The sequence below is a fragment of the Chiloscyllium plagiosum genome, unplaced genomic scaffold (assembly GCF_037043375.1).
Source record: "Chiloscyllium plagiosum isolate Xiang-an unplaced genomic scaffold, Cpla_swu_hap1 HiC_scaffold_31, whole genome shotgun sequence".
Classification (NCBI taxonomy): domain Eukaryota; kingdom Metazoa; phylum Chordata; class Chondrichthyes; order Orectolobiformes; family Hemiscylliidae; genus Chiloscyllium; species Chiloscyllium plagiosum.
Genome location: NW_028270169.1, coordinates 9,618,548 through 9,644,750, shown reverse-complemented (window position 1 = coordinate 9,644,750; position 26,203 = coordinate 9,618,548). Strand labels below are relative to the sequence as shown.

The window sequence follows — 26,203 nt, the reverse complement described above, 5'->3', positions numbered from 1 at the left end:
ACCAGTTCATCTAGTTTCTCTGTAACTACAACCTTTTAATATTCTGGAGTTCACCCCATCAGATCCAGGGGACGTATCAGTCTTTAGACCTGTTGGAATCCCTAACACTTATTCTCTAGTGGTAGCAGTTGCATTGAATTCCTCCATCCCCTTTGCTCCTTGATTATTTAATAATTTTGGAATGGTATTAATATCTGCTATCATGAAGATTGATGCAAAGTATTTACTCAACTTCTTTACTATTTCCTGGTTCCTGTGATTAATACCTATGGTTACTTTGACCTCTCTCCTCCTCCTCCTATATTTAAAGAAACTCTTGCTGTCCATCTTGATATTACTTGCTTGTTTACACTTAAAGTTTATTTTCTTTATCATTAGTTTTGTTTTGGCTATCTTCCACTAGTTTTTAAAACTTTTCCAATCCTCTGGTTTGCCACTAATCCTTGCCAATTCTTTCAATGTGATGCTATCCTGAACTTCCCTGGCTAACTATGGTCTGTTTATCCCCTTCCCAGAATCCTCCTTCCTCATTAGGATATATCTTTGTTGTGAGTCATGAACTATTTTCTTAACTGTCTGACAGTTGTTTCCCAACCATCTTTTCTGCTAAATTCCTTTACCAGTCCACTCCAGCCCATTCAGTCCTCTTTCATTTGGATTTATCCTTATTTAATTTTAACACAGCTCTTAGAGTCATAGAGTCCTCCCCCTCAAGCTGAATTATAAATTCTATCATATTATAGTCTCTTTTCCCAGAGATTTTTTACTGTAAGATCATTTTTTAAACCCGTGTCATTATACGTTTCCAGATCCAAGAAAGCCTAATCCCTAGTTGGATCCACAACATATTGTTCTAGGAAACTGTCCAGAATACACTCTATGAATCCTAGCTCTGCCAATTTGATTCTCCCCATGAAGTTTAAAGTCACCTATGATTACATTACAGTTGTTTTTAATTGGTCTTAATATCTCCTGATCTTTCCTCTGTCCTACAGACACACTATTTTTAGTGTGTCCTATACGTTGCTCCCACCAGTCATTTTGTTATTTCTTGCTCCGTTTGTATGAGGTCCACATCTTCTGATGCATATTCATTTCTCACTCTCTATTTCATAGGGACAATGTTACCCTTCCACTCTTTCCTTCCAGCTTGTCCTTTTGAAAAATCACAAATAGCTGAATAGTTTGTTCCCACCTTTGTTTTCCTTTTAACCATGTCTCTGTTTTGGCTAAAAGATTATGTCATGGCTCCAAGATAACGCACATGAGCCTGTACTTGTTATGATAATTTGTTTTATTTTGTTCAAAATATGATAAACATTTAGCTACACCAGCTTTTTTTCATTTTTTCTCCTCCCTTTGACCCTAAGTATTGATATTTTTCTATATTTTTACCCTGTCCCTTCCTGTCCCACTTTAAACATCATTATTCAAATAGCTGCCCTGCAATGAGTGATATCCTGTTGCATTGTAAGCCTATGTTTCCCCCTCCCATACTCTTTCTCAACTAATTTTTTTAAAACCTTCTCTGCAGCCCTGGTTATTGGATTCAACAGGCCACTGGTCTAAACACAGTTCAAGTGAAGCCTGTACCACTGGACCAGTCCATTCTACCTGAGTGTTGGTGCGAGTGCTCATTGAAACCCGTTCCTCCCTTGGCCGATCTTCGAGCTATGCATTTAATTCCTTGAATTTATTTGCCTAATGCATTATTTGCTTGTGGAAAAGGTAGTCATTCCAAGATTATACTTTGGCTTTTCTATTTTAACTCCGAATTCAAAATATTTCAGCAGAACCTTTTTAGTCTTATTGATGTCATTAGTACCAACATGGACGATGACAACTGGATCCCTCCCCTCCTACTCCCAGTTCCTCCACAATCCTGAGGGGATATCATAATCCAGACTCCATGAAGTCAACACAATCGTTGGGACTAAATAAAAACACAAAAACCTGCTGATGCTGAAGTTCTGAAACAGAAATTGCTGCAGAACCTGAAGAAGAGTCACTACACTTGGAACGTTAACTCTGCTTTCTTCCCACAGGTGCTGCCAGACCTCCTGCGTTTCTCCAGAAATTTCTGTTTTTATTTCAGTCTTCAGTACTTGTGCAAACACCTGCAAAGAACAGTATTTGTCCCTCTAATTATATTGTCCCCTAACACTACACTTCTATTTCCTCCCTCCCATTTGAATTGCCCCGTGTTAGCATGGTGTTGTGACCAATGCACTAATTCACCTTGCAGTTCCTACTCTTGCCCACACAGCTTGCAGAAAGTTCATAGCTATTGGATGCTTACAGGGATCAAGACTCCTTAACCACTACCACTTCAGTCCTGCTATATGTGCCTTTCTTGAAAACACACACACACGCATACACACACACACACGAACTGTGATATACAATGTACAACTTGTAGCTTTTCTCTATTTCTGTACCTAATCTATTTTGGTGCCTAAGATTTGTACCTAAGATGGCGCCACGTGTGGCTACATTGTACACATTGCACTGTGCTCCTGTACTTTGTGCTTGAGTACACGTGACAATAAATCTAATTCTAAATTGAATTACCTAATCCAGGGAGCATGACCTCCTCTTGGAACAAGGTATCCATGTAACTTTCTGTATCCCTGATATGGTATAATGTCTGCAATCTAATATCCCTAAGCCCTCCCTGTTCACCCTGGGGACAAATGACGTCAAAGGATATGGAGATAAATTGGCATAGAGGTGGACGATCGGCCCTGATCTGTTTGAATAATGGAACAGGCTCAGTGGACTGAATGGCCTCTATTTCCTATTTTTCTTTTGTCCGCAAAATCTAAAAACAATTTAAAATTAGTGATTGGTTCATTGATCGAAAATACTATTTTGATTCTTCAACATATCACTGGAGAAGTGTCTGTATTATTTAAGGTGAACGTTCTTTCCAGTTTACAGCTTTAACCCCTTTGCAATTGTCTGTCACAGGAGTGAAGCTGTGCAACGAGCAGGAAGAGCTGGGAGAACATCTGCTGGAAAATGTTACAGGATTTACAGCAAATTATTCTGGGAGACATGCATGCCTGATCACATGGTCCCGGAGATCCAGAGAACAAGTTTATCATTTGTGATCCTTACCCTGAAGTGTCTTGGTGTGAACAATGTTGTAGGGTAATGTAGTTTGGCTACTGTTTCCATTCTTCCTGCTCCCACTCTGCCACGGAGTTAGATGATATTGTCCGCAGTCAGTACCTCTCATTGAAGAAGGTTATCTAAGAGTACAGTGGGATCTTGATCAGCTGGGCCAATGGGTCAAGGACTGGCAGATGCAGTTTAATTTAGCTGAATGTGAGGTTTGGCATTTTGGTAAGACAAACCAGGGCAGGACTTAATGGTAGGGCTCTGGGGAGTGATGTTGAGCAGAGTGACTTAGGGGTTCAGGTACACAGTTCCTTGAAAGTGGCATCATAGTCATTGGTCAGAGCATTGATTATTGGAGTTGAGACATAATGTTGTGGGTGTACAGGACATTGGTGAGGCCACTTTTGGTCTCCCTTCTATAGGAAGGATGTTATTAAATTGGAAAGGGTGCAGAAAAGATTGACTAGAATGTTATCATGATTAGAGGGTTTGAGTTATAAGGAAAGGTTGGAGAGGCTGGGACAATTTTCTCTGGTGCATATGATATTGGAGGGTCACCTTATAGACCTTTATAAATTAATGAGGGCTTTAGATGAGGTGAATAGCAAAGGTATTTTCCCTAAGGTGTAGGGGAATACAAAACTAGATAGTACAGTTTTAAAGGTGAGAGAGGAAAGATTTTGGAGACCTGAGGGGCAACTTTGTTATACACAGAGTGGTATGTGTACGGAATGAACTGCCAGAGGAAGTGGTAGATGCAGGTACAGTTACAACATTTAAAAGACATTTGGACAGGGATTAGAGGGATATTGGCCAAATGTAAGCAAATGGGACTTGTTTAGTTTGGGAAGCTTAGCCAGCATGGATGAGTTGAACTGAAGGAACTGTTTCCATGTTGCATGCCTCTATAACTGTCCATGTGTATAAAGTATGCAGTAGAGATTTTGTGGTAACCAGGTATGGACAAACTGTTGCAGAGATCTGGAGCTGGTGTGCGATTACTGTAGAGTCAGAATTAATCAAATCCCTTTCCATTCCATTGGATTGAATCTCAGTGGACCAAATCCTACTCTCCTGTTGAATACTTTTCTCACAGAGAGTTCCCTCCATGCCAACATAACTATGACAAATGCAGCAAAGTTTCAAAGTGCAGGGCTCCAGCTGATTTCCATCTCTATTGGGGATTTTCTTGATTTCTGCTCGATGCCTCCCAGGCAGCCCTGACTTTGCCAATTGGACAGATTGACATTAATCACTGTAATCGCCTAAGCATTTGAGTGATTTTCTGCAGTGACACTTGTAGATGGGTTTCATCAAAAGACATGATATTGATGCGCTCAGGAAAATATCTTATCCATAAAAGTCTCCTGAAGATACCATGTCCCAGGCTCCACATTTCTCAAGTGAACAGTTTTGGGTTCTTTTTCTTGAGATTCTTACATTCCTGATGCAACTGCAATACACCAACTCCTGTGAACGGCCAAAGTTTATTAAGCAAGTACAAGCTTTTGGGGGATCACTTAACACTCTTTGTGATGCTTGCAGAGCATGTCAAGTGAGGCTCTCTGAGCAAGGGAACAATCCTCCCTTTTACATCGCCATCAGTAATGCCAACAAGACAATCCCCTGCCACTCCCCCATAGTCACATACCACTCAAGACACAATTTAGTGATTTGATTATTTCCAGAAACAATGTAATTAAATTGATTCTGAATTGCAGGAGATGGCTATATAAATTTTTACATTCTGCCTACGAATGCAGAGAAACATATCACCCTCCCCCCAGGACATCCAAATCTTATATGTCAGCAGAACAAATTAACCCTTTCACATCTCAAGCAGCAGCAGGTTTATCAACTATGGAAGGCATCACGTTGTGTACAATCCAGGTGTCCATCCACATGTACTTTCCAGCAGGTATCACCGGATAGTGCTGAGTTGTAGGATCTCTAAGTTTCCCTCTCTCCTGCCTCTGAGGGGTACTCAGGATTTTTATTTAAAATCAACTGGTTGCCTCTGTTTGTGTGAGCGCCAATCAAAAAATTAAGAGTCTCCCTGAGCCCTTGGCTAAACTTTCTGTTGCCCTGACGAGAAGTGCAGACATTCCCCTCCAAGTCTGGAATTTGGCAGAACCAGGATTCAGGGAGTCACCTGCTGGCTGAATGCTAAGGGGTCCTGTTGGAGTTTGACCAGCTCAAACCGCACTGGCAAATCTAGCAATGCTCGGCATTAACCCAGTGAGGATGGCACTGGTTAGTAGGATTATCCAGAGACCAGAACAATAGATCCTGGCATGAGGAAGGCTCATTCGTTGTTTGGATTATTATGGAGCATCCTCGCTCAGATAGGTGAGTTCCATCTTCCAATCTTACCCCTTTCCAGGACAACAAGGAAAGACTAATTAAAGCAACCTTTCCATTGAGATCAATATGGAATGGGGTGGGGGTCTTCCTGCTTGATGCAGCATAGCCCTAAGTCACTAGTCCAGTTCCTCTCACAACCAGGCAAACAACACATTGTCCTCTGTAAAGATTTCCACTCTGCTGAGTATGCTTTGTCCTGAAGAAGGGCTAATGCCCGAAACGTCGATTCTCCTGTTCCCTAGATGCTGCCTGACCTGCTGCGCTTTTCCAGCAACACATTTCCATCTCTGATCTCCAGCATCTGCAGACCTCACTTTCTCCTGCTTTGTTCAATGCCTCCCTAGGTTTCCTTACCTTGATAGCCCAGAGGAGAGGCACATCCTGGAGGCACTGAAGAACCTCTACCAGAATGATGCTATTGACAGGTGAGTGAGTGACTCTCATCACTGACTTCCCACATTGCAAAAAATGATCCTAGAATATGAGCTTGTGTCCCAACATTAATCTCACAATCCTGAAACTCAATGATAAACTGTGCTGCCAACTGACACTCGCCCAAACACAATGTTAAACTGTCTTATACTGTCTAATGGGTGGCATGGTGGCTCAGTGGTTAGCACTGCAGTCTCACAGCGTCAGGGACTCTGGTTCAATTTCAGCCTTGGGCGACTGTCTGTGTGGAATTTGCACATGCTCCTCGTGTCTGCATGGATTTCCTCCAGGTGTTCCAGTTTGCTTCCACAGTCCAGAGATGTGCAGGTTAGGTGTACTGGCCATGCTAAATTGCTGATAGTGTCCAGGGATTACAGGCTAAGTGGATTAGCCATGGGAAATGCAAGGTTACAGAGATAGTGAGGGTCTTGGTGGGATGCTGTTTGGAGGGGTGGTGTGGACTTGATGGGCCAAATGGCCTGCTTCCAGACTGTTGAGATTCTATGATTCTCATAAAATTGCTAAATAACCATTTGCATACTTCTGGCTTGTTCTGATTTTATTTAAAGAATTCCAATTGATAGTTAAATCATCCACCACCCTCTGGACTTTGAAGCAAACATAAGCTGCTTCCCCATCACAGAAGACAGCTGGCTCACCTGAGGCACATGGAGGTCCATATTAATGAGTAACACAATTATTCACCTATTGAGGACCCCTCTGCTCCCATCTTAATAATCCTGAGCTCATTAAAGAGTGGCATTTAACTCTGCCTGAACAGACCCCTGATATCCAATAAAAGACAAAGACATACATTTATGTAACATCTTTCGCATCCTTAGGACATCTCAAAGTGCTGATGGAATGTCGCAAAGATGGTGGCTTTTTGTTTCACACAGCAAACAGCAATTAGATTTCTTTTCCTTAGATGTGGGCAGTGCTGGCAAGACTGGCATTTTTTACCCACCGCTTATAACCTTTGAGCTGAGTGATTTGTTGGGCCACTTTGAAGGGCAATTAAGAGCAACTATTATTGCAGTGACTTTGCAATCACATGTTGGCCAGACTGGGTAGGGCTGGCAGATTTCCTTCCCTGAAGTACATTAGTGAAACAGGTAGATTCACAAAGACAATTGCTGATAGTTGCATAGTCACTTTTGCTGACACTACCCGTCAATTGCAAATTTTGTTATTTGTATTCAAATGGCCCCAGCACCTGTTGAACCGAGCCTCTGGATGTGACTAGTGCAGTGCATTAACAAGAAAACACCCCCTCTTCTTACTGGACAGCTAATCAGTTTTGGTTAATTGAGAGATATGTTTTGGCCCGGGTACTGCAGAGAACACCCCTACGCTTTCGCGAAGTGTATCTTTAACATTCACCTGAGAGACAAGGCAGTGGTCAGCACTTGCAGAGTCTTTGCTAATCATTGCTTATTTCTGTTTCTCCTTTTCTCAGGACAGGCTGTGTGACCAAACTTGGGCGGCTGATGGTTGAGTTTCCTCTCCGGCCGTCTCTGACCCGGGCACTGATAAAAGCCGCGGCCATAGGCTGCGAATATCTTTTGCTTCCAGTGGCTGCCATGCTGTCAGTGGAAAGCGTTTTCATTCGACCAGGTAAAAATGGGGCTGAGGAATGACCTCTTGAGTAAGAATTGGCAACTTATCATGTCACCCCCAAAAATTGAGCTGCAGGCACTGTTACGTGGAGAAAAGTGGCAGCCACTGTGTACTCTGTAGGATTTTACAGCAATGAAATGGCTGGCCAACTCATGGACATTTTGTCATATTAAAGAGGGATGGCATGGAGTTATTGGTAATGTCACTGGACTAGTGATCCAAAACCTGAGGCTGATGTTCTAGGAGATTGTTTGAATGCATATTATTGGCCAATAAATACCCCAAAAAAGATGCTGTGTGAATGCATATTGGTTTTGATTTTGGTTGCTGGAGGAAAGTATTTGCATCAAATAGCTTCTGTTAATGGAATCTAAATATCTACCTGTTGAAGACAATAAGGCGAACGAATGTTGATTGTTAGTTAATTATATTTAGATGTCCAGAGCTGTTATATTACAGTGGTAGTGTCCATGCTTGTAAGCCTGGAGGCATGTGCTACCTGGTTCTGAGATGTGTTGTAACATCTCTGAACAAGTTGATTAACAAATAGGTAGATATCTATATAAAGAAGTGCCAGTCAGCATGAAGTGGGATGGGGAATTGTTGAGTGGAGTTGTAAGCTCCGAGGGCAAATGTTAATCCAGTTCCACCACTGCATCCAAGTCTCAGTGTATTCTTTGCAAAGAAGCCTTTTTTGAAGATCCTGTAACAGAATCAGGAAAACCACCTACTTTGAATTAAATTCTTCTAAGTCACCCAAGACACAGAATGCATGTGGGCAGTAGCCTAGGTTATTGGTTCAGATTTCTGTAATGAGGTCTGAACCCATGACCTTCTTTCTCTATTAATGACGACCGACTTGACACTGACATATTTTACAAACCCACCGACTCCCACAGCTACCTGGATTACATCTCTTCCCAACCTACCTCTTGCAAAAATGCCATCCCGTATTCCCAATTCCTCTGCCTCCGCCGGATCGGCTCCTAGGAGGACCCAGTTCCACCACAGAACACACCAGATGGCCTTCTTCTTTAGAGAACGCAATTTCCCCTCCCATGTGGTTAAAGATGCCCTCCAACGCATCTCGTCTACATCCAGCACCTCCGCACTCAGACCCCACCCTTCCAACCGTAACAAGGACAGAACGCCCCTGGTGCTCACCTTCCACCCTACCAACCTTCGCATAAACCAAATCATCTGCTGACATTTCCGCCACCTCCAAGCAGACCCCACCACCAGGGATATACTTCCCTCCCCACCCCTTTCCAACTTCCACAAAGACCATTCCCTCCGTGACTACCTGGTCAGGTCCACGCCCCCCCCTACCATCCTGGCACTTTCCCCTGCCACCGCAGGAACCTGCGCCCACACCTCCTCCCTCACCTCTATCCAAGGCCCTAAAGGAGCCTTCCACATCCAGCAAAGTTTTACTTGCACATCCACTAATATCATTTATTGTATCTGTTGCTCCCGATGCAGTCTCCTCTACATTGGGGAGACTGGGCGCCTCCTAGCAGAGCGCTTTAGGGAACATCTCTGGGACACCCGCACCAATCAACCACACCGCCCCGTGGCCCAACATTTCAACTCCCCCTCCCACTCTGCCGAGGACATGGAGGTCCTGGGCCTCCTTCACCGCCGCTCCCTCACCACCAGACACCTGGAGGAAGAACACCTCATCTTCCGCCACGGAACACTTCAACCCCAGGGCATCAATGTGGACTTCAACAGTTTCCTCATTTCTCTTTCCTCCACCTCACTCTAGTTCTAAACTTCCAGCTCAGCACTATTCCCATGACTTGTCCGGACTTGTCCTACCTGCCTATCTCCTTTTCCACCTATCCACTCCACCCTCTCCTCCCTGACCTATCACCTTCATCCCCTCCCCCACTCACCTATTGTACTCAATGCTACTTTCTCCCCACCCCCACCCTCCTCTCACTTATCTCTCCACGCTTCAGGCTCACTGCCTTTATTCAAAGTTTGTGCGAAGATTTGTAGCTCGGGTGCTCGTTGTTGTGGTTCTGTTCGCCGAGCTGGAAGTTTTTGTTGCAAACGTTTCGTCCCCTAGCTAGGCGACATCATCAGTGCTTGGGAGCCTCCTGCGAAGCGCTTCTTTGATGTTTCCTCCGGTGTTTATAGTGGTCTGTCCCTGCCGCTTCCGGTTGTCAGTTTCAGCTGTCCGCTGTAGTGGTTGGTATATTGGGTCCAGGTCGATGTGTTTAGTAGCCACGCACGCAGACAACAAGCAACATGAATTCGACTGGGACAACACTACTATCATAGGGCAAGCCAGACAGAGAACAGCCAGGGAATTCCTAGAGGCATGGCATTCATCCACAAACTCCATCAACAAACACATCGACCTGGACCCAATATACCAACCACTACAGCGGACAGCTGAAACTGACAACCGGAAGCGGCAGGGACAGACCACTATAAACACCGGAGGAAACATCAAAGAAGCGCTTCGCAGGAGGCTCCCAAGCACTGATGATGTCGCCTAGCCAGGGGACGAAACGTTTGCAACAAAAACTTCCAGCTCGGCGAACAGAATCACTGCCTTTATTCCTGATGAAGGGCTTTTGCCCGAAACGTCGATTTCGAAGCTCCTTGGTTGCTGCCTGAACTGCTGTGCTCTTCCAGCACCACCTTTCCAGAACCCATGACCTTCTGACTAGTGGTGAGAGCCCATCCAATACTGGTGACTTGCTATTGTAGCAAGTTAATGCAAGAACACACAACTGAGAGTAAATCATATAAGTGACACTTGTATAAAAGTTCCAAATATAGCTGTGTGCAGCATACCCCAAGAATAACATACTACAGATATTGAGTGAACACCGACAAGTGGCTACAATGTTACTACGGTCCTCCTCAACGATTTGATCTACTGAGGAGAAAAACTGGACCAGCCAGGAATGGAACTCTTTGATTGCTGCCCAAAGGCCACTGCTAGATAAGCCTGTGTTAAAGTTATATAGGATCAGCCATGGCAACTATCTCTTACCCCCTCCTCACTGTCTACCTCCAACTTCACCTCAACTGGAAGAAATTAGGAGAAATTTCTTCTCTCGGGTCATTAGTCTTTGGAACTCTCTTCCCCACAGAGCAGTAGAATCTGGTTTGTTGAATATTCAAGGGTCAATTGGACAGATTAATGATTGACGATAGAGACAAGGGTTATGGGGGAAGATGGGGGGGCAGACAGGAAGGTGAAGTTAAGGCTGCAACCAGACCTGTCACAATCTTATTGAACAAAGGAGCAGGCTCGATGGACTGAATTGCCAACTGTTCTTTCTGTCATGGAAAAGAAACAAGGAATGCATGGGGTGTGTATAGCTGGCTGGTAAGGAGGGCAGTGAGCTGAGATCCTGTGTATTCTTCCTACAGGGAAGCCAGAGAAACAGCAGGAAGCTGAGCTGAGGCACCGGGAACTGGCCCTGGAGGCTGGGGGCAGCAATGACTTTGTTACCTTACTCAACGTATTCGAGAAGTGCAGAGGGAGGTAAGTATGGAGTAGGGTTGTATGGCAGGTTGAATTTGTTGGGAGGGTTGACTTGGCTTTAGCAGGACTGGGACAGAAGAGTACAGAATGCCTGGGCTTGTGTAGACAGGAGAGGTGGGGAATCCCTGAACTTAGCTGCCTTTATATTGTTGTCGGTAAGGGACTTCTCAAAGGCAATTAAAAAGGTACAACCTGCTTTTCTCTGGTACCTGTTGGGACCTTGGGAAGTCTCAAAGCACTTTACAGGCAATTAAAATATTTTGAAGTGTAGTTAACGTAGAAATGTTGGGAACCTGGATTTTTATTATTTAAGAAGGGCAAAGTTTAATATGGTGATGAAAAGGAGTTCTCTTTTTCTGAGAATCATGAGCCTTTGGAACTCTCTTCCCCAGAGAGTAATAGAGGTAGCATCGTTGAACATTTTTAAGGCTGAGATAGATTGATCAAGAGGGTCGGTGGGAATGTGGAGTTGAGGCCATGATTAGAGCAGCCTTGACCTTACGATTTCTTGTTGCTCCTAATTGATAGGTTAATTTATCTCATCCAAAGAACAGCAGTCCCTTGGTGCTGTACTGGGAGTGTCAGCCTGTGTCAACAGAGAAGTTGAGTCTCTGAAAGTGTGACACACTATGCAGCATTGCAGTAGTTTACCAAATGTATCCACCAGCTGATGTGGTGCTAGCCTTTAGAGGCCGTGAAGTAACTCGTCTGCACTTGGATAACTGGTCTCAACAGGACCATCTCGATTCTTCTCTGTGCTCCTTGTTGGAGTGGGGAAGATCGGATAAGAGCTTCCATTTGCTAATCACTGCTGGGACTTGTACGGATCCTGAGTGACAGGATCATGGCAAGGCTGTGATGCCTCCTGTGGTCAAAAATCCATCAGAATTCACTGGACCAGAAGAGTGACCCCTTTGGCAAAGTGTGGATGGCACCATCGGGAAAGGATTTGGATGAAATCTGGGACAACGCTGTGCAAGTTCCACCCCTCAGTCCAAGGACTTTTTGGGAACTGTTTATTCTCAGCTGTTGTTAGTCTGCTGCAGTACCCTGTTCCTGTGCATGCTCACATGTGATGTTCATTCTCAGTGATTCACCGGCTTCCTGGTGCCGTGAACATTGGATCCACTGGCGAGCGATGAAGACTGCATTTAATGTGGAGACACAGCTACGAGAAATACTCGATAAACTGAAACAGGTAGGAGTGCTGGAGTGTCTCTTCATTGAATTTCAGTTTTAAGACTATTTTTAAATGCCGCAGGTGAAGAAAATACTTTCCTCTTCATTTTCTGTCGCGCTCACTCGTTTGTTTGTGCGATCTCTCTCTCACACTGGCACCACCAGCTGTTTAACTTTTAATCAAATGTCCATAATCTTTGTTATTACCTGCAGAAGAAGGACTTTCCCTCAGAGACCTTCAATGGCTCCAGGTCTGAGCTGCTGAGAAGATGTTTGTGTGCTGGGTATTTCTGCAACGTGGCCAGAAGGTAAGCAGGTACTTCCTTAGCATGGCCAGAGATTCCCATCTCCTGCTTCCCTCACGGAACCAGGTTTATTTTCATTCTTTAATTTTTCTTTCATCAAGATGAGAGACGTTGGTGCTATCTCTTCACTTCTTTGTATTGCAAAAATGTACTTCATTCATTAAAAAAACTTTGTGTACACACAGTTGCTAAAGCAGTTCTGATCTGAGTGGTCTTTATGGACAGAGGGAAAAGCACAAACATTGGAGTTTTACTGTCATGATAGTTACAATAAACCCAAAGGCATTACTTAATTAATCAAGGTACTATTTACATGTATCTGAGGCACCAGGAGAGTCCATTACCTGAACGGACCCCTGTTGTACTTTAGCAGAAAGACCTTAGATAGCGGTCTTTCCCCACCACTCCTTGGCAATGGCTGCCCCAGGATTTAGTGCATCCCTCAGCATGTAGTCCTGGACCTTGGTATATGCCAGTCTGCAATACTCGATTGAGGTTAATTCCTTGTTCAGAAAAGACCAACAAATTTTGGACGGACCAAAGAACGTCTTTCACCAAATTGATGGTCCTCTAGGTGCAGTTGATGTTTATCTCGCTGTGCGTCCTGGGGAACAGTGTAGTCGAGCACAGAATCCTGCTTAGGATGAACTTCGAAACAAACCTTGCATCTTCCTCCAGATGTCCTTTGTAAAGGAATATTCCAGAAGGAGATGTGTGACAGTGTCTAACCCCTCATCCCCAAAGCCGCTTCGAGGGCAGGTTGTGGTGGCGCAGACAGTGTACATGAAGGATCTCACAGGTATTGCCCTTGTCACCACCAGCCAAACGATGTATTGGTGCTCTGGCGATGAGGCAAATGACTTTGACAGTATGCTCAGGGAACCACCCGACAGGATCCACCCTCTTCTTTCCCAGCAGGTCTCGATGACCTTGTGTGCTGATCACTTTCTGATGGAGTTGTGGTCAAAGGTGTTTCGCTTTCTCAAATTTTTCCACAAGGGACAAGTGATACAGAACGGCCCAACTACTTGGAACGTTCTGTGACAATGGGTTCGGACCTATCCTTCATAATACAGGTAAAACTCAGTGTGTAGTGACACTTAGTGTTTGTGTACCGAGGGTTTATGCACAGCTTGACGCAGCTGCGCTCAAAGGTGGCCATCAGGATAAAGGTAATGTTGAGTGCAGCCTACAACTTTCTGCTCCGCCCTGCTCCCATCTAAGGCTTTGTACATGTGTCCCTTCAGACCCATTCACTCCAGGAGTGCATGCCCTGGGGATGGGCCAGACCTGTGACACATACTACAGAGAGAGTGCCTCATACCTGATGACCAGACTTTTTTCCCCACAATGGAGAGGGACCAGTGCTCACATCTGCCTGGTTTCTGCCTTACCTTCACGATACACTCCTCCTAAGGTTTTCCACATGTCCCGGCCCCTCCAAATCATATTCCCAGCACCTTCAGGTAATATGTCCTTACGACAATGGGATAAGGGATCGGTCAGTCCAATTCCCAAAGAACATGGCCTCGCTCTAGCCTCAATTTACCTGGTGCCTGAAGGCAGGTCAAACTTGTGCAATTCCTCATGAGTTTCTGCACTGACAGCAGATCTGAATAGAAAGTGATGATGTCATCCAAGTGCAGGGAGGCTTTGAGCAGGCCTCCACTGTCTGGAATAGTCACCCCTCTCAGGTTAACATCCATCCTAATAGATTCAGTAAAAGGCTGTGTGCAAGACACAAACAAAGCAGGAGAGAGTGGGCAGCTCTGCCTGACTCCAAATCTGATTGGGAAGCTTTCTGATTCCCATCCATTAATTGAGACCTCACTGCCAATGACAGTAGAAATCCAATTGCAAACTCCCTTCCCAAAGCCCGTTTTGAAGAGCATGTCCCTCAAGTAGATGTGCAATATCATCTCAAAGACCTCCTGGTCTAGGCTGTTGAGGCAGATATCCACCCCTTGTCCTGCATATAGGCGACTGTATCTCTGAGGACCGTGAGGCTGTCTGAGCTTGTCCTGCCTGGTACAGCACGGATTTGGTTGGGGTGAATCACCAATCCCACAGTGAACCTGACTTGGTTGGTGATGACCTTAGATAGGATTTTGTAATCTGCATTCAGCAGTGAAATTGGTTGCCAATTTCAAATTTCCTCCTCCTTACTCCCTATCTCTTCACTTGGGCAGGTGGGAGGTCGACAACGCTGATACCAATTCAAATGGATAAAATTTTCCCTTAGTTCTGTCACTGTGACTCTACAGCTGTGGTACCAATTCTGTGTCAAGCTTTGGGTTGATTTGTTGTCTGGCTCTGTGCCTTTCCTCTTGTCAGAGACTGCCCAACTCATTTCACACAGAATCCTTTCGGCCAGCAGATCTGGGCTGCTTTTAATTTCTCTGCTCTCGGGTGAATCTGAACCTGGAGTTCAGAAGTGAAAGTCCAGGACTGAATGCACTGTCTCCTCGATAGCGCAGTAGAGGATCATACTGTCAGCAGAACCACATTGACTTGTAGAAAAATCTCCTGTCTATTAGGAATGATTCTCATTGACGGCATTAGGAAATCCTGATTGACTCTGGCTCATGTTAAATTGAAATTAGCTGTGGACTTGAGCTGTTTTTGATTTATTCAGTGTGTGTGAGCATCACTGACAAGGCCAGAATGGTCATCTCTAACCCCCTTCCAAGATTCCCATCTTTTCCTTGACAGGCCCCATTTCCCGAAGAAGGGCTTATGCCTGAAACGTCAATTCTCCTGCTCCTCGGATGCTGCCTGGCCTGCTGTGTTTTTCCAGCACCACATTTTTCAACTCTTGTACTCCAGCATCTGCAGTCCTCACTTTCTCCTCGGCCCCATTTCCCTCCTTGTTAAGTATTCCCTGGATCCCAGTTAGGAGTTTGTATTTATTCTATAATTGATACAAACCCCACACAAGGAAGGAGTTAAGGAAATTACCTTCTTACAAAAGTTAGTTATTGTACAAACTGGCAAACACCCTGGGGCAAATCAGAACAGAACCTGCTGGAGAACCTTAGCAGCTCTGGAAGCATCTGTGAAGAGAGAGAAACAGAGTTAACATTTTGTGCCCCATGTGACTTCAGGAGTTCTGCAGGAGAGTCATACCAAACCCAAAACGTTAACTCTGTTTCTGTCTCCACAGATGCTGCCACACCTGCTGAGTTTCTCCAGTACTTTGTTTTATTTCAGGTTTCCAGCTTCAGAGGAATTTTGCTTTTAAAGGACTGGCATAGATTTCCTGGAGAATACACTGATTCCTTTTAATCATGGAACCAGGTAGTTGTGATGTAAGCCTCACCTGATTTTTCCCCATTGACTCGTCCTACCTGCTTATGCAATTCTTTGTGATGGATTTACTTTGTAGCAGTATCTATATTTTCTGTTATCCTGGAAAGTTTTTGCCCCTATCCCCTGTGGATACTGAGGATTTGGTGTATATATAACCTGACAAAGTATAAAAGACTAACATTAGATATATGTCCTTGCAGGTCTGTTGGTAAAACCTTTCACACCATGGATGGACACGGATCAGTTGTCCACATTCATCCGTCCTCTATTGTATGTATTATTATAATTGAGTTTATCGTGAATTTATCAAGAATTTGAAGAATGGTTCAAGGGGTGAGGGACTTCAGTTCCATGGATAGATGAGAGAAACTGGGCTGTCCTCCCAAAGAGAATGTTAGGAAGACAACTGGTTGAAGTATTCAAAGTCATGAGACCATGACAGTAAGACCATAGTCCATGTAGCACATTGTGATTGTATAGTGGCTTGTAGACAGGGGCGAAACTGTTCCTTGGTAAAAGGGTCAGTAACCAGATGACACTAATTTAAGGTAATTAGTTTAAAAAAAAGTAGTGACTGCCTGAGGAAAAGTACTTACACAAGGAGTTGTTAAGATCTGGAATGCCCTGCCTGAGAGTAGAGGAAGCAAATTCAGTCACAGCTTTCAAAAGAGGATTTGATCATTATCTGAAGTGGAAAACAAAGTGTAAGGATACAGGAAAAGGGAGGGGCATAGGACTAGCCGAGTAACTAACAGAAAGCCACATGAACATGACAGGCTGAATGGCTTCCTTCCATGATTGTGTAATTTTATGATACATGTCTGTGCACGTACCCAGTGTGTGTTCTATGATCTGAGCTAAATTTGCATTTATATAGTGCCTTCCATGTCAAAAAATGGTCCCAAGGTGTCTCGTGAGCAAAATTAAGCAAAAGCAATTGAGATGTTTCTTTGGTGACCAAACACTTGGTCATTGAGATGGGTTTCAAGGAACATCAAAGGGGGCAACAATTTACTGCAGAAATTGAAAACCTTAGGAACTAGACAGCTAGATGCATTGCTGGTGGGGGAAAATAATTTGGGGCCAGAATTAGAGGGGCACAATGTTTCATTGGGCTAAAAGAGGTGACAGATAGTGAGGAGTCTAGATCCAGGTCGAGGACAGGGCGTAGATTTTTCATCGAGTTGAAAATGTTGTATGGTGGGTAAATTTTGAAACGGAATTTAAAAAATAAAAGATCTCATTACTGTAGCTTTATCAAACTTGTTTCTAGCTGTTTGATCAAGAAAGCCAGCTCGATTGGATCATCTTTCATGATGTTATGGCCACATCAAAGATTTATGTGCGAACACTGTGTCCAGTCCGTTATGAGTGGGTGAAGGATCTGCTGCCCAAGTTACATGAGGTTGATGTGTACCAGCTGAGCAGCATGGCAAAGAATGAGATGGCAGTGAGCACCACCCAACCAAGAGAGGCATTAAACAAGACCAAAAAACAAGCAGGTGAGCTCCTCCTCCCACTCCAACCACCTCCCCTTCGCCCTCCTTTTCCCAGTACAGTGACCTATCCTGGGATGTGATTTCTTAAGCCTCAGTTGCTGTCTGGTAAATTACTCCGTTGTCTGTTCTTTTGTGCTTGAGCATAATCAGAGAGCTTCTCTCTTATAAATTCCATCTCTCCCGCATTCATTGCTCATCCCTGAGATGGTAACAGTGAACAGACTTCTTGAACTACTGCAGCCTGTGCGGTGAAGGTGCTGTCAGTGAGGGTTGACCCAGCATTGGTGAAGGAAATGCTGAGCTGGAAGAATGATGCGGAAGCAATGGTGTTCCCTTGCTCCATCATCCATCAACCTCCTCATGGATGAAAGCCATGGATTTGGGAATGTTGGCTGTTGTTCACCTCAGCCTGATTGCTTTCTGTCCTGGCGTGCTGGTGATCTGAAGCAGGAATCGCGTTCCAAGCCTACCCTGGCTCAGTCCAGCCACCTTCTCAGCTTGTGTTAGTTGGTTAAATCCATCCTGTTACCACAGTTCTGAATAAATCATAGTGCGCCATTCAAAATCTTGTGTCAAATATTGATTCCATATAGCTGAAATCTGAATTAAAATATCTTTGGATATGTAACTGCTTGGTGTAAAGTGCCAAATTACTACACACAACAGTGAATAAAAGTAAAATATTGAAAATGCTGGAAATCTGAAATGATCACAGAGAATGCTGGGGAAACCTAGTAGGTATGGCAGCATCTATAGAGAAAGGAAAGGAGTGAACATTTTGAGTCTAGTATCACTCTTCTTTAGGTTCTACCAAAGTGGACAGGCTCACGTTTTCCCACTTAGTACCCCATCTGCCAAACTTTTTTTTGTCCACTCACCTTACGTCCGCTTCATGATTTACTTTCCTGCATATTATATATCCTCAACAAATTTGACAAATGTACATTTGTCCCCTTCATCCATTGTCGTGGCTATGGTTGGAACTATTTGAGGGCCCAACACTGATTGTTGTAACATTCCACTCTTTACAACATGAGCTGAAAAGTAAATAGTTTCATGTAAACCTTTTGCCCTTTAATGCTTTGCACTTGTACTGCTTGTCATAGACTAATAGGTAACATTATACTAGAGTTGAAAAGTGTGGCACTGGAAAAGTATAGCAGGTCAGGCAGCATCTGAGGAGCAGGAGAATCAATGTTTCAGGCATAAGCCTTTCTTCAGAAATGTCTTCACTTGCTCCTATTATACAGCTATTTGAACACATGCCTGCATGTAGATCCATGCAATTCCTGGTAGAAACATCAGTAGCAATTGAGAATAGGAATAATGGATGTATTACAGTTCTATCCCACTGCCCTTCCTTGGCCAGAGATACTCAGGTCAATCCTTAAATGTAACACCTCAAATACTGGCTCTTCTGGTAGCAGCTAATGCCACACACAGCAGAATGCAAACTTGAGCGCTCCCCTCCTCTGCAGTTCAGCATTGCACCAGGTTTATTGCTCATTTCTCATGGAAGCTTAATGTGTGTTTAGTTTTGAAAAGTCTGGACCAAGGGTTAAACTGACCAAGAATGCTGAGCACTACTGAAATTAATGGCGTGGAATTTGATCTGGATAGGTGTGAGGTGGGCAAGACAAATAAGGCAAATGAATACATGATGACCAGTAAGTCCCTGGGAAGCACTGAAGGTCACAGGGCCCTTGGTGTGCATGTCCACTGGTCCCTGAAGATATCAGGGCAGGTGAATAAAGTGCTTAAGAAGGCATAGAGCATATCTGATTTTATTAGCCGAGGCATAGAGGTGAAGAGCAGAGATTGTATCAAACATTGGCTAGGCCACAGCTGGTGTGTCCAGTTCTGGAATTCACATTATAATGGGAATGTGTTTGCACTAAAGAGGGTGCAGAGGAGTTTCATTGGGATGTTCCCTGGGCTGGAAAGTTTTGGGTCTGAAAAGAGATTGGACAGACTGCGGTTGTTTTCCTTGATAGGAAGGACACTGAGGGGCGATATGATTGAGATGTATAGAATTATGAGGAGCATAGACAGAGGAGACAGGAAGAAACTTTTCCCCTTGTTGGAAAAATCAATGACTGGGGGGCATAGGTTTAAGAAGTTTATAGGGAATGTGAGGAAAAATGGTATTGTCACATTCACTGAGACATTGTTGAAGGAAGGGTAGGACTGACAGCTCAACATTTCAAGGTATACACATTTCAGACAGAATATGGGGTAGTGTAAGAGATGTAGAGGCATTGCTTTATTGATAAAGGAAAACATCACTGCAGCAATAAGGGAGGATGTCCGAGAAGGCTATTCAAATGTGGATACTTGGGTACAGCTTTGAACCAAAAACAGGGGCGATTGCTTTACTGGGACTGTGCTGCAATAGTCAGAGGAGCAGATATATAAGCAAACCACAGAAAGGTGCGGGAGAAAGTGTTATAGTTGTAAGGGATTTCAACTTTGCTAACATTAACTGGGATCAATGTGAAAAGATTGGGGTGAAAAATTTAAGGTGCATCCAGGAAAGCTTTTTGTGCCAGTGTATAGACAGCTCTACTAGAGGCAGGGGAGTGCTAGAACTCATCTAAGGGAATGAAACTAGTCAAGTGGTTGAAGTTTCATTGGCTGTGTATTTTGAGAATAGTGACCATAACTCTTAAGTTTCAAAGTCATTAAGGTAAGAGATAAAGATAGACACATAAATTCTGCACTAAATTGGGAGAAGGCCAATTTCAATGTCATTTGACAGGATCTGGCAAACATAGACTGGAAGCAGCTACTTGAAGGCAAGTCTATGTTTCAAAAATGGGGGTCATTTAAACAGCTCATGCCGTTCCGACCGGTACCCTTCCACTGACACCCTCGTCCACCTGGCTGAACTGGTTTTCACACTCAACAACTTGTCCTTCCAATCCTCCAACTTCTTCCAAACCAAAGGGGTAGCCATGGGCACCTGCATGGGCCCCAGCTATGCGTGCCTCTTCGGTACATGGAACAGTCCTTCTTCCTCAGCTACACCGGCACCATCCCCAACCACCTCCTCCACTACAATGATGACTGTATCAGCACTACCTTGTTTTCCATGAGGAGGTTGAACAGTTCATCAATTTCACTAACACCTTTCACCCCAACCTCAAATTCACCTGGACCATCTCAGACACCTCCCTCCCCTTCCTGGACCTCTCCATCTCCGGTGACCGACTAACCACATCTACTACAAACTCACCGACTCCCACAGTACCTGGACTACACCTCCTCCCACCCTGCCTCCTATAAAAACGCCATCACTTATTCACAATTCCTCCGCCTCCGCCGCATCTGTTCCCAGGATGACCAATTCCACCACAAAACATCTCAGACCGCAGTTTTCCCCCCCATGTGGTTAATGATGTCCTCCAGCGCATCTCCTCCACCTCCCGCATGTCCACCTCTGAACTCCACCTCTCCCAAAGTCCCAAGGACTGAACCTCCCTCCCCCTCTTCACTTTACACTCCACCAGCATCCATATACAATTCATCATCCTCTGCCACTTCCACAACCACAAAGAAACCCCATCACTAGGGATATATTTCCCTCCATCCCTATCAGCATTTCAGAGATACCATTCCCTCCACAACTCCCTTGTCAGATCCACGCCCCACACCAACCCACACCCAACTCCTGGCACCTTCCTCTGCCACTGCAGGAAGTGCAAACGTTTGCGCCTCCCTCCTCACCTCCATCCAAGGCCCCAAAAGATCCTTCCACATCCAACAGAAATTTACCTGTACTTCCACAAATGTCATCTACTGTATCCGTCGCACCCAATGAGGTCTCCTTTACATCAGGGAGACAGGTCGCCGACTTGTAGATCGTTTCAGTGAGCATCTCTGGGAACCCCACACCAACCAACCCCACCACCCCAAGGCTGAACATTTTAACTCCCCCTCCCATTCCCACTGCGCCAAGGACATGCAGGTCCTGGGCTGTCTCCATTGCCAAACCCTAACCATCCGACGCCTGGAGGAATAATACCTCATCTTCCGTCTTGGGACCCCGCAACCACACAGGATTAATGTGGATTTCACCAGCTTCCCCATTTCACTTCCCTCCACCTTATTCCAGTCCCATCCTTTCAACTCGGCACTGCCCTCTTGACCTATCCATTGTCCTTCCCACCTGTCTGCTCCACCCTCCTCTCCTATCTATCATCTCCTCCCCATCTTCACCTACCTATCGCAATCTCAGCTACCTTCCCCCATCTCAATCCTTTTATCTCTCAGCCCTCCAGCCCACAAGCCTCATTCCCGATGAAGTGCTAATGCCCAAAACATCGATTCACCTGCTGCTCAGGTGCTGCCTGACCTGCTGTGCTTTTCCAGCGCCACACTCTTGACCCCTGTCATTTAAAAGAAGTATAGTAAGAATTCAGGGCCAGTTGTTCCCCTAAGAGTGAAGATAAGGGCAGCATGTCCAGGGAACCTTTAGATGTCAAGAGATATTGAGAGGTTAATAAACAAAAAGAAGGAAGCATATGCTAGGTACAGAATATTTGAAACTATAGAGTGTGTAGGGGATGCTTAAAACAAGAAATTAGGAAGGCAAAGAGGGGCCACAAAATATCTTTGACAGATAGGATTAAGGAAAATCCCAAGGCATTTTATAAGTATGTTAAATATAACAGGATTACCATGAAAAATGTGGGACGTATTAGAGACCAAAGGGGCATTCTGTACATTGAGCTAGAGGATGTGGGTGAGGTCTTAGATGAATATTTCTCATCTGTATTTATAAAGGAGAAAGACATTGTTGTAGGTGATTTTTGTTGGGATGGTGAGGTTCCAGAACATGTTAAGATTATTAAGGATGAGGCATTAAATTCTTAAGCAGGCATTAAGGTGCAAAATTCGACAGGGCCAAATGAGCGATATTCCTGGCTGCTGTGGGTGGAGATTACTGAGGCACTGGCAGAAATACTTAATACATCGCTGGTCATGGGTGAAGTGCCAGATGACTGGAGGATAGCAAATATGGTTCCTTTGTTCAAAAGGGCAACAGGGTTAGGTAAGTTAGTTACAGAGCAGTAAGGCTGATGTCAGTGGTAGGAAAATTATTGGAAAAATTCTGAGGAACAGGATTAATCAACCTTTGGAAAGGCTGGGATTAATCAGGGATAGTCTGCATGAATTTATTAGTGGGAAATCCTTTTTAATTAATTTAATGGAGTTTTTGGAAAGGTGACTAAATATATCAATGATGGAATGCAGTTGATGTTTACGTGGGCTTTTCTAAGGCCTTTTGACAAGATCCCACATGGATGGCTGGTCCAAAACGTAAGGGTTCATGGGATCTAAAGCAAGTTGACAAACTAGATCCAAAATTGGTTTGCAAATAGGAGGCAGAGGATGATGATTGAGGGTTGTTTTTGTCTTTGGAAGCCTGTGACCAGCAGTGTACCACAGGGATCATTGCTGGGACCTTTGTACTTTAACAACTTGGATATAACATTGATGGTATAATTAGTAAATTTGCAGATGACATGAAAATTGGCGATGTTGGTAGTGAAGAAGATGATCTTGGGCCACAGTCTGATATTGGTCAGCTGGTAAATTGGGCAGAGCAATGGCAGATGAAATTTAATCCCGATAAGTGCAAGGTGATGCATTTTAGTAAGTCTCGTAAAGCAAAGATATACACAATGAATGGTAGGGCTCTGGGAAGTAGTAAGGAACAAAGGGACCTTGGTGTAAAGGTCCATAGATCCCTGAGGTGTCAACACTGATAGACAGGGTGGTGACGAAAGCATGTGGGATGATGTCTTCATTAGCCGAGGTGTACGATATGGGAGCAACGAGGTCTTGTTACAACCTTATAAAACATTGGTTACGCCACAGATGGAATGCTATGTGCACAATCGGGAGGATGTGATTGCACTGGAGAATGTGTAGAGGAGATGCCCCTCTTGATAATGTCTCCATTATCAAGAGAGATTGGATAAGCTGGGTTTGTTTTCCATGGAACAGGGGAGGCTGAGGGGGAATCTGATTGAGGTATCCAAAATTATGACTGGCATAGACAGGGTTGATGGTGAGAATCTTTTCCCTATGGCAGATGTGTCTAAAATCAGTAGCATCAGTTTAAAGGGAGGTTTAAGTAGTTTAGAGAAGATCTGAGGAAATGTGCAGGTGTTAAATTATACAGTGCACCGCCTGAGAGGGTGGTGGAAGCAGGTATGCCTGCAACATTTCACAAGCATCTGGATAAGCACTTAAAATACCCTGGAGAAGTAGGGTCTGGACCAAATACAGGTAATTTGGTATTTGCTGGTTGGCATAGACATGGTGGGCTGAAGGGCCTATTTCTGTGCCATATAACTCAACGACTCTCAGAGGGCAGTTGGAATCTGAAATTGACTGCCTTTAAGGGCATAGAGACAAAAACCCTCATAATGTTTAAGAAGAAATATTTAGATGTACATTTACAATGCTGAGTTATACAAGGCTATGGACCAAATGCTGGGAAATGGGATTGGAATAGTCAGGTGGTTGTTTTTGACTGGTGCAGACACAATGGACCAAAGAACATTTTTCTGCGTGGTGCTATGACTCTACTGCTTTGAGGATTTAACTGGCAATGTCTAACTTTCCACACACTCTCCCTCTAGAGCAAACCCTAGAAGCAGCCCAAAAGAAACTGGAAAAGAGGAACGATGAGAAATCTATATCTGATGCTCGGGCGAGATATCTACAGCGCAAATTAGACAAGTCACAGCAGAATTGGATGGGCCAGTGAAGGTTCAGAGGAGCTGGTGGAAGATGAAAGTCGTCTCATATAGATCCCACTGCATCACAACGGCTGAATGTTATAGATGCTAACAACTCTTAGGCTCCCCAGGATAAAGGTTCCAAATAATCTTTGGAAAATTTAGTGAATACTAGTTCAGTGCTTGTGTCAATGCATCTGTGGAACTGAGGCCAAATGTACCACTCCTATAGTGGAGGCAGAGATTGGGCAATTTATTCTCAAGGTGTACATTCTTACTTTTAAAATGTATTTCTGTTATGAATTCCACATTTACAGCAAAAAGATCAACATTAATGTGTCACGCATCTAATCATCTTCTGTCTTGAGGTAGATGCCATTGCAACATGACTAGATTTTGTGCAGTTTGTTACAAATGAGCCCCATACACCAACCTGTCAAAGCCTTTTCAATTGATGTAAATATATTGAAGAACAAGAGCCATCAAACAGTCCACACCTCTAATGTTGCCGCCTGAGAGCTGCAATATTACCCTGTGCCTTGAATTTCTGCCAGGCAAATATTAGCAACTGAATATTCAAAATGTAACTAGCCAGGTTTACATCCATTTTGGAATGTAGTGGGCAGAGGCAGTTCATGTGAGTTTGTTATCGATACAGTAATATTTGCTTAACAAAGCATGTTTGTATTTCCTTTTAATGTACAAATCCCTCCACAGCACTTCAGTTTAGGTGAAAAAGCAAATGAAATTAATAAATGACGGCTATTGCAAGACTTTATGAATGGATGTTATGATAAAGTAATTTGTATATATTAAAATCTCAGTTATTTTTATACAATGAAATTAAGCAAAAGGTTTAAAAAATAACTTCTGTAATGTTCCTTTTTTTTAAAATTAAGAATAAAATTTAAAGTGTTTATAATCATGCCTAAATGAAGAGTATCAAGACAATTATTGTTTGTCTTTTAAAACATTTAGGATTATCATTTACAGCAGATTTGACAATGGTGAAGCTATTGGGACATCACACTACCCTGGTTACTGTGTAGGCTTTGTTGTTCATATTTCATTATTAAATAATTCTGCAGAATCTTCTCTTAATCACTTGTGTTTTACACCAAATGCATTTGCAGAATGTTGCATCATGAAACTAATATATTTAAAGGAAAATAATTTATTTTTATAGCTTTGTTTCCCTCAATACTGCATGTGTTTTAGTTCTGATTCAAGTTTGTATAGTACGGCAATTCTTGATACATGAAGCCTGTCTTTACTGTTTGTTCACTCTTGGGAGCCTAGCCTTGCCCATTCACAACATGCACACATGCACTTTCCACGTTTCACTAGACAGCAGGCACGACTGCAAATCCCGGCTGATTTAAACCTTCCTCTCAAGTTTGGCAGCTACCCAATGAAATGTGATTCCTAGATTCCTGTTCCTGTCTGATTTGTTTAACATTTGTTCTCCATCGACAGTAAAAAAAAGACAGGGAATGGAATAAACAAATCTTCATGCAAAAGCAGAATACTGTGTTTGATGGAGATCTGATCTGAAAATGCTGGAGAAACTCAGAGAGACACAGATGCAGAGTTAATGTTGAGTCCAATATGACTCTGGAAAGAAAAGGTGATATCAGACATGAATTATTAACCATGTTTTTCTCTCCACAGAGAATTTTATCAGAGGTGAAACAGTATTAACATCATCAGTTTGGATTATGTGATAGTGAATTTGTAGGTTGCAGGAATTACATCAGTAAATCTGCCATCCTTTAAGACCCTCCATAAAACCTGGCTTTCTGGCCAAGTTTTTGGTCACATGTCCCTGATATCTTGATGACAAATTTTGTTTGACAAAGCCTTCTATGAAAGGGGTGTTACATCGAGCCCCTTAAAGGTGCTCCCTAAATGTGAGTTGTCGTTATATCCCCGTGACAGTATCAGTTGCTGCGAATTTCCACTCAGAGGTTGGGGTGCAAGGCTGGGACCATTGGTTCTCACGTTTTGATGAAGAGAATTTTGGAGGAAGATTTGTACAGTTTCACAATGATACAGCCGCTTAATTAGGTGTTGGTGTGGGCCAACTGTATTCGTTTCCTTCAGTTGGAG

General features: G+C 43.7%; 1 protein-coding gene across 4 annotated transcripts in view; it reads left to right on the top strand.

Annotated features, from left to right (window-relative positions):
* Window positions 1-25,027, top strand: part of dhx40 (DEAH (Asp-Glu-Ala-His) box polypeptide 40) — a 40,562-nt gene extending 15,535 nt beyond the window's left edge. For all 4 annotated transcript variants that reach the window (XM_087977212.1, XM_087977211.1, XM_043718141.2 and 1 more), the window contains 9 exons: window positions 2,971-3,153; window positions 5,832-5,912; window positions 7,379-7,536; window positions 10,936-11,050; window positions 12,140-12,248; window positions 12,443-12,537; window positions 16,044-16,113; window positions 17,117-17,345; window positions 23,996-25,027. In XM_087977212.1, the coding sequence (XP_087833338.1) occupies window positions 2,971-3,153; window positions 5,832-5,912; window positions 7,379-7,536; window positions 10,936-11,050; window positions 12,140-12,248; window positions 12,443-12,537; window positions 16,044-16,113; window positions 17,117-17,345; window positions 23,996-24,123 (1,168 nt within the window). In that variant the 3' untranslated portion in view covers window positions 24,124-25,027. The remainder of the gene's footprint in view (window positions 1-2,970; window positions 3,154-5,831; window positions 5,913-7,378; window positions 7,537-10,935; window positions 11,051-12,139; window positions 12,249-12,442; window positions 12,538-16,043; window positions 16,114-17,116; window positions 17,346-23,995) is intronic.
* The last annotated feature ends 1,176 nt before the right edge of the window (window positions 25,028-26,203 follow it).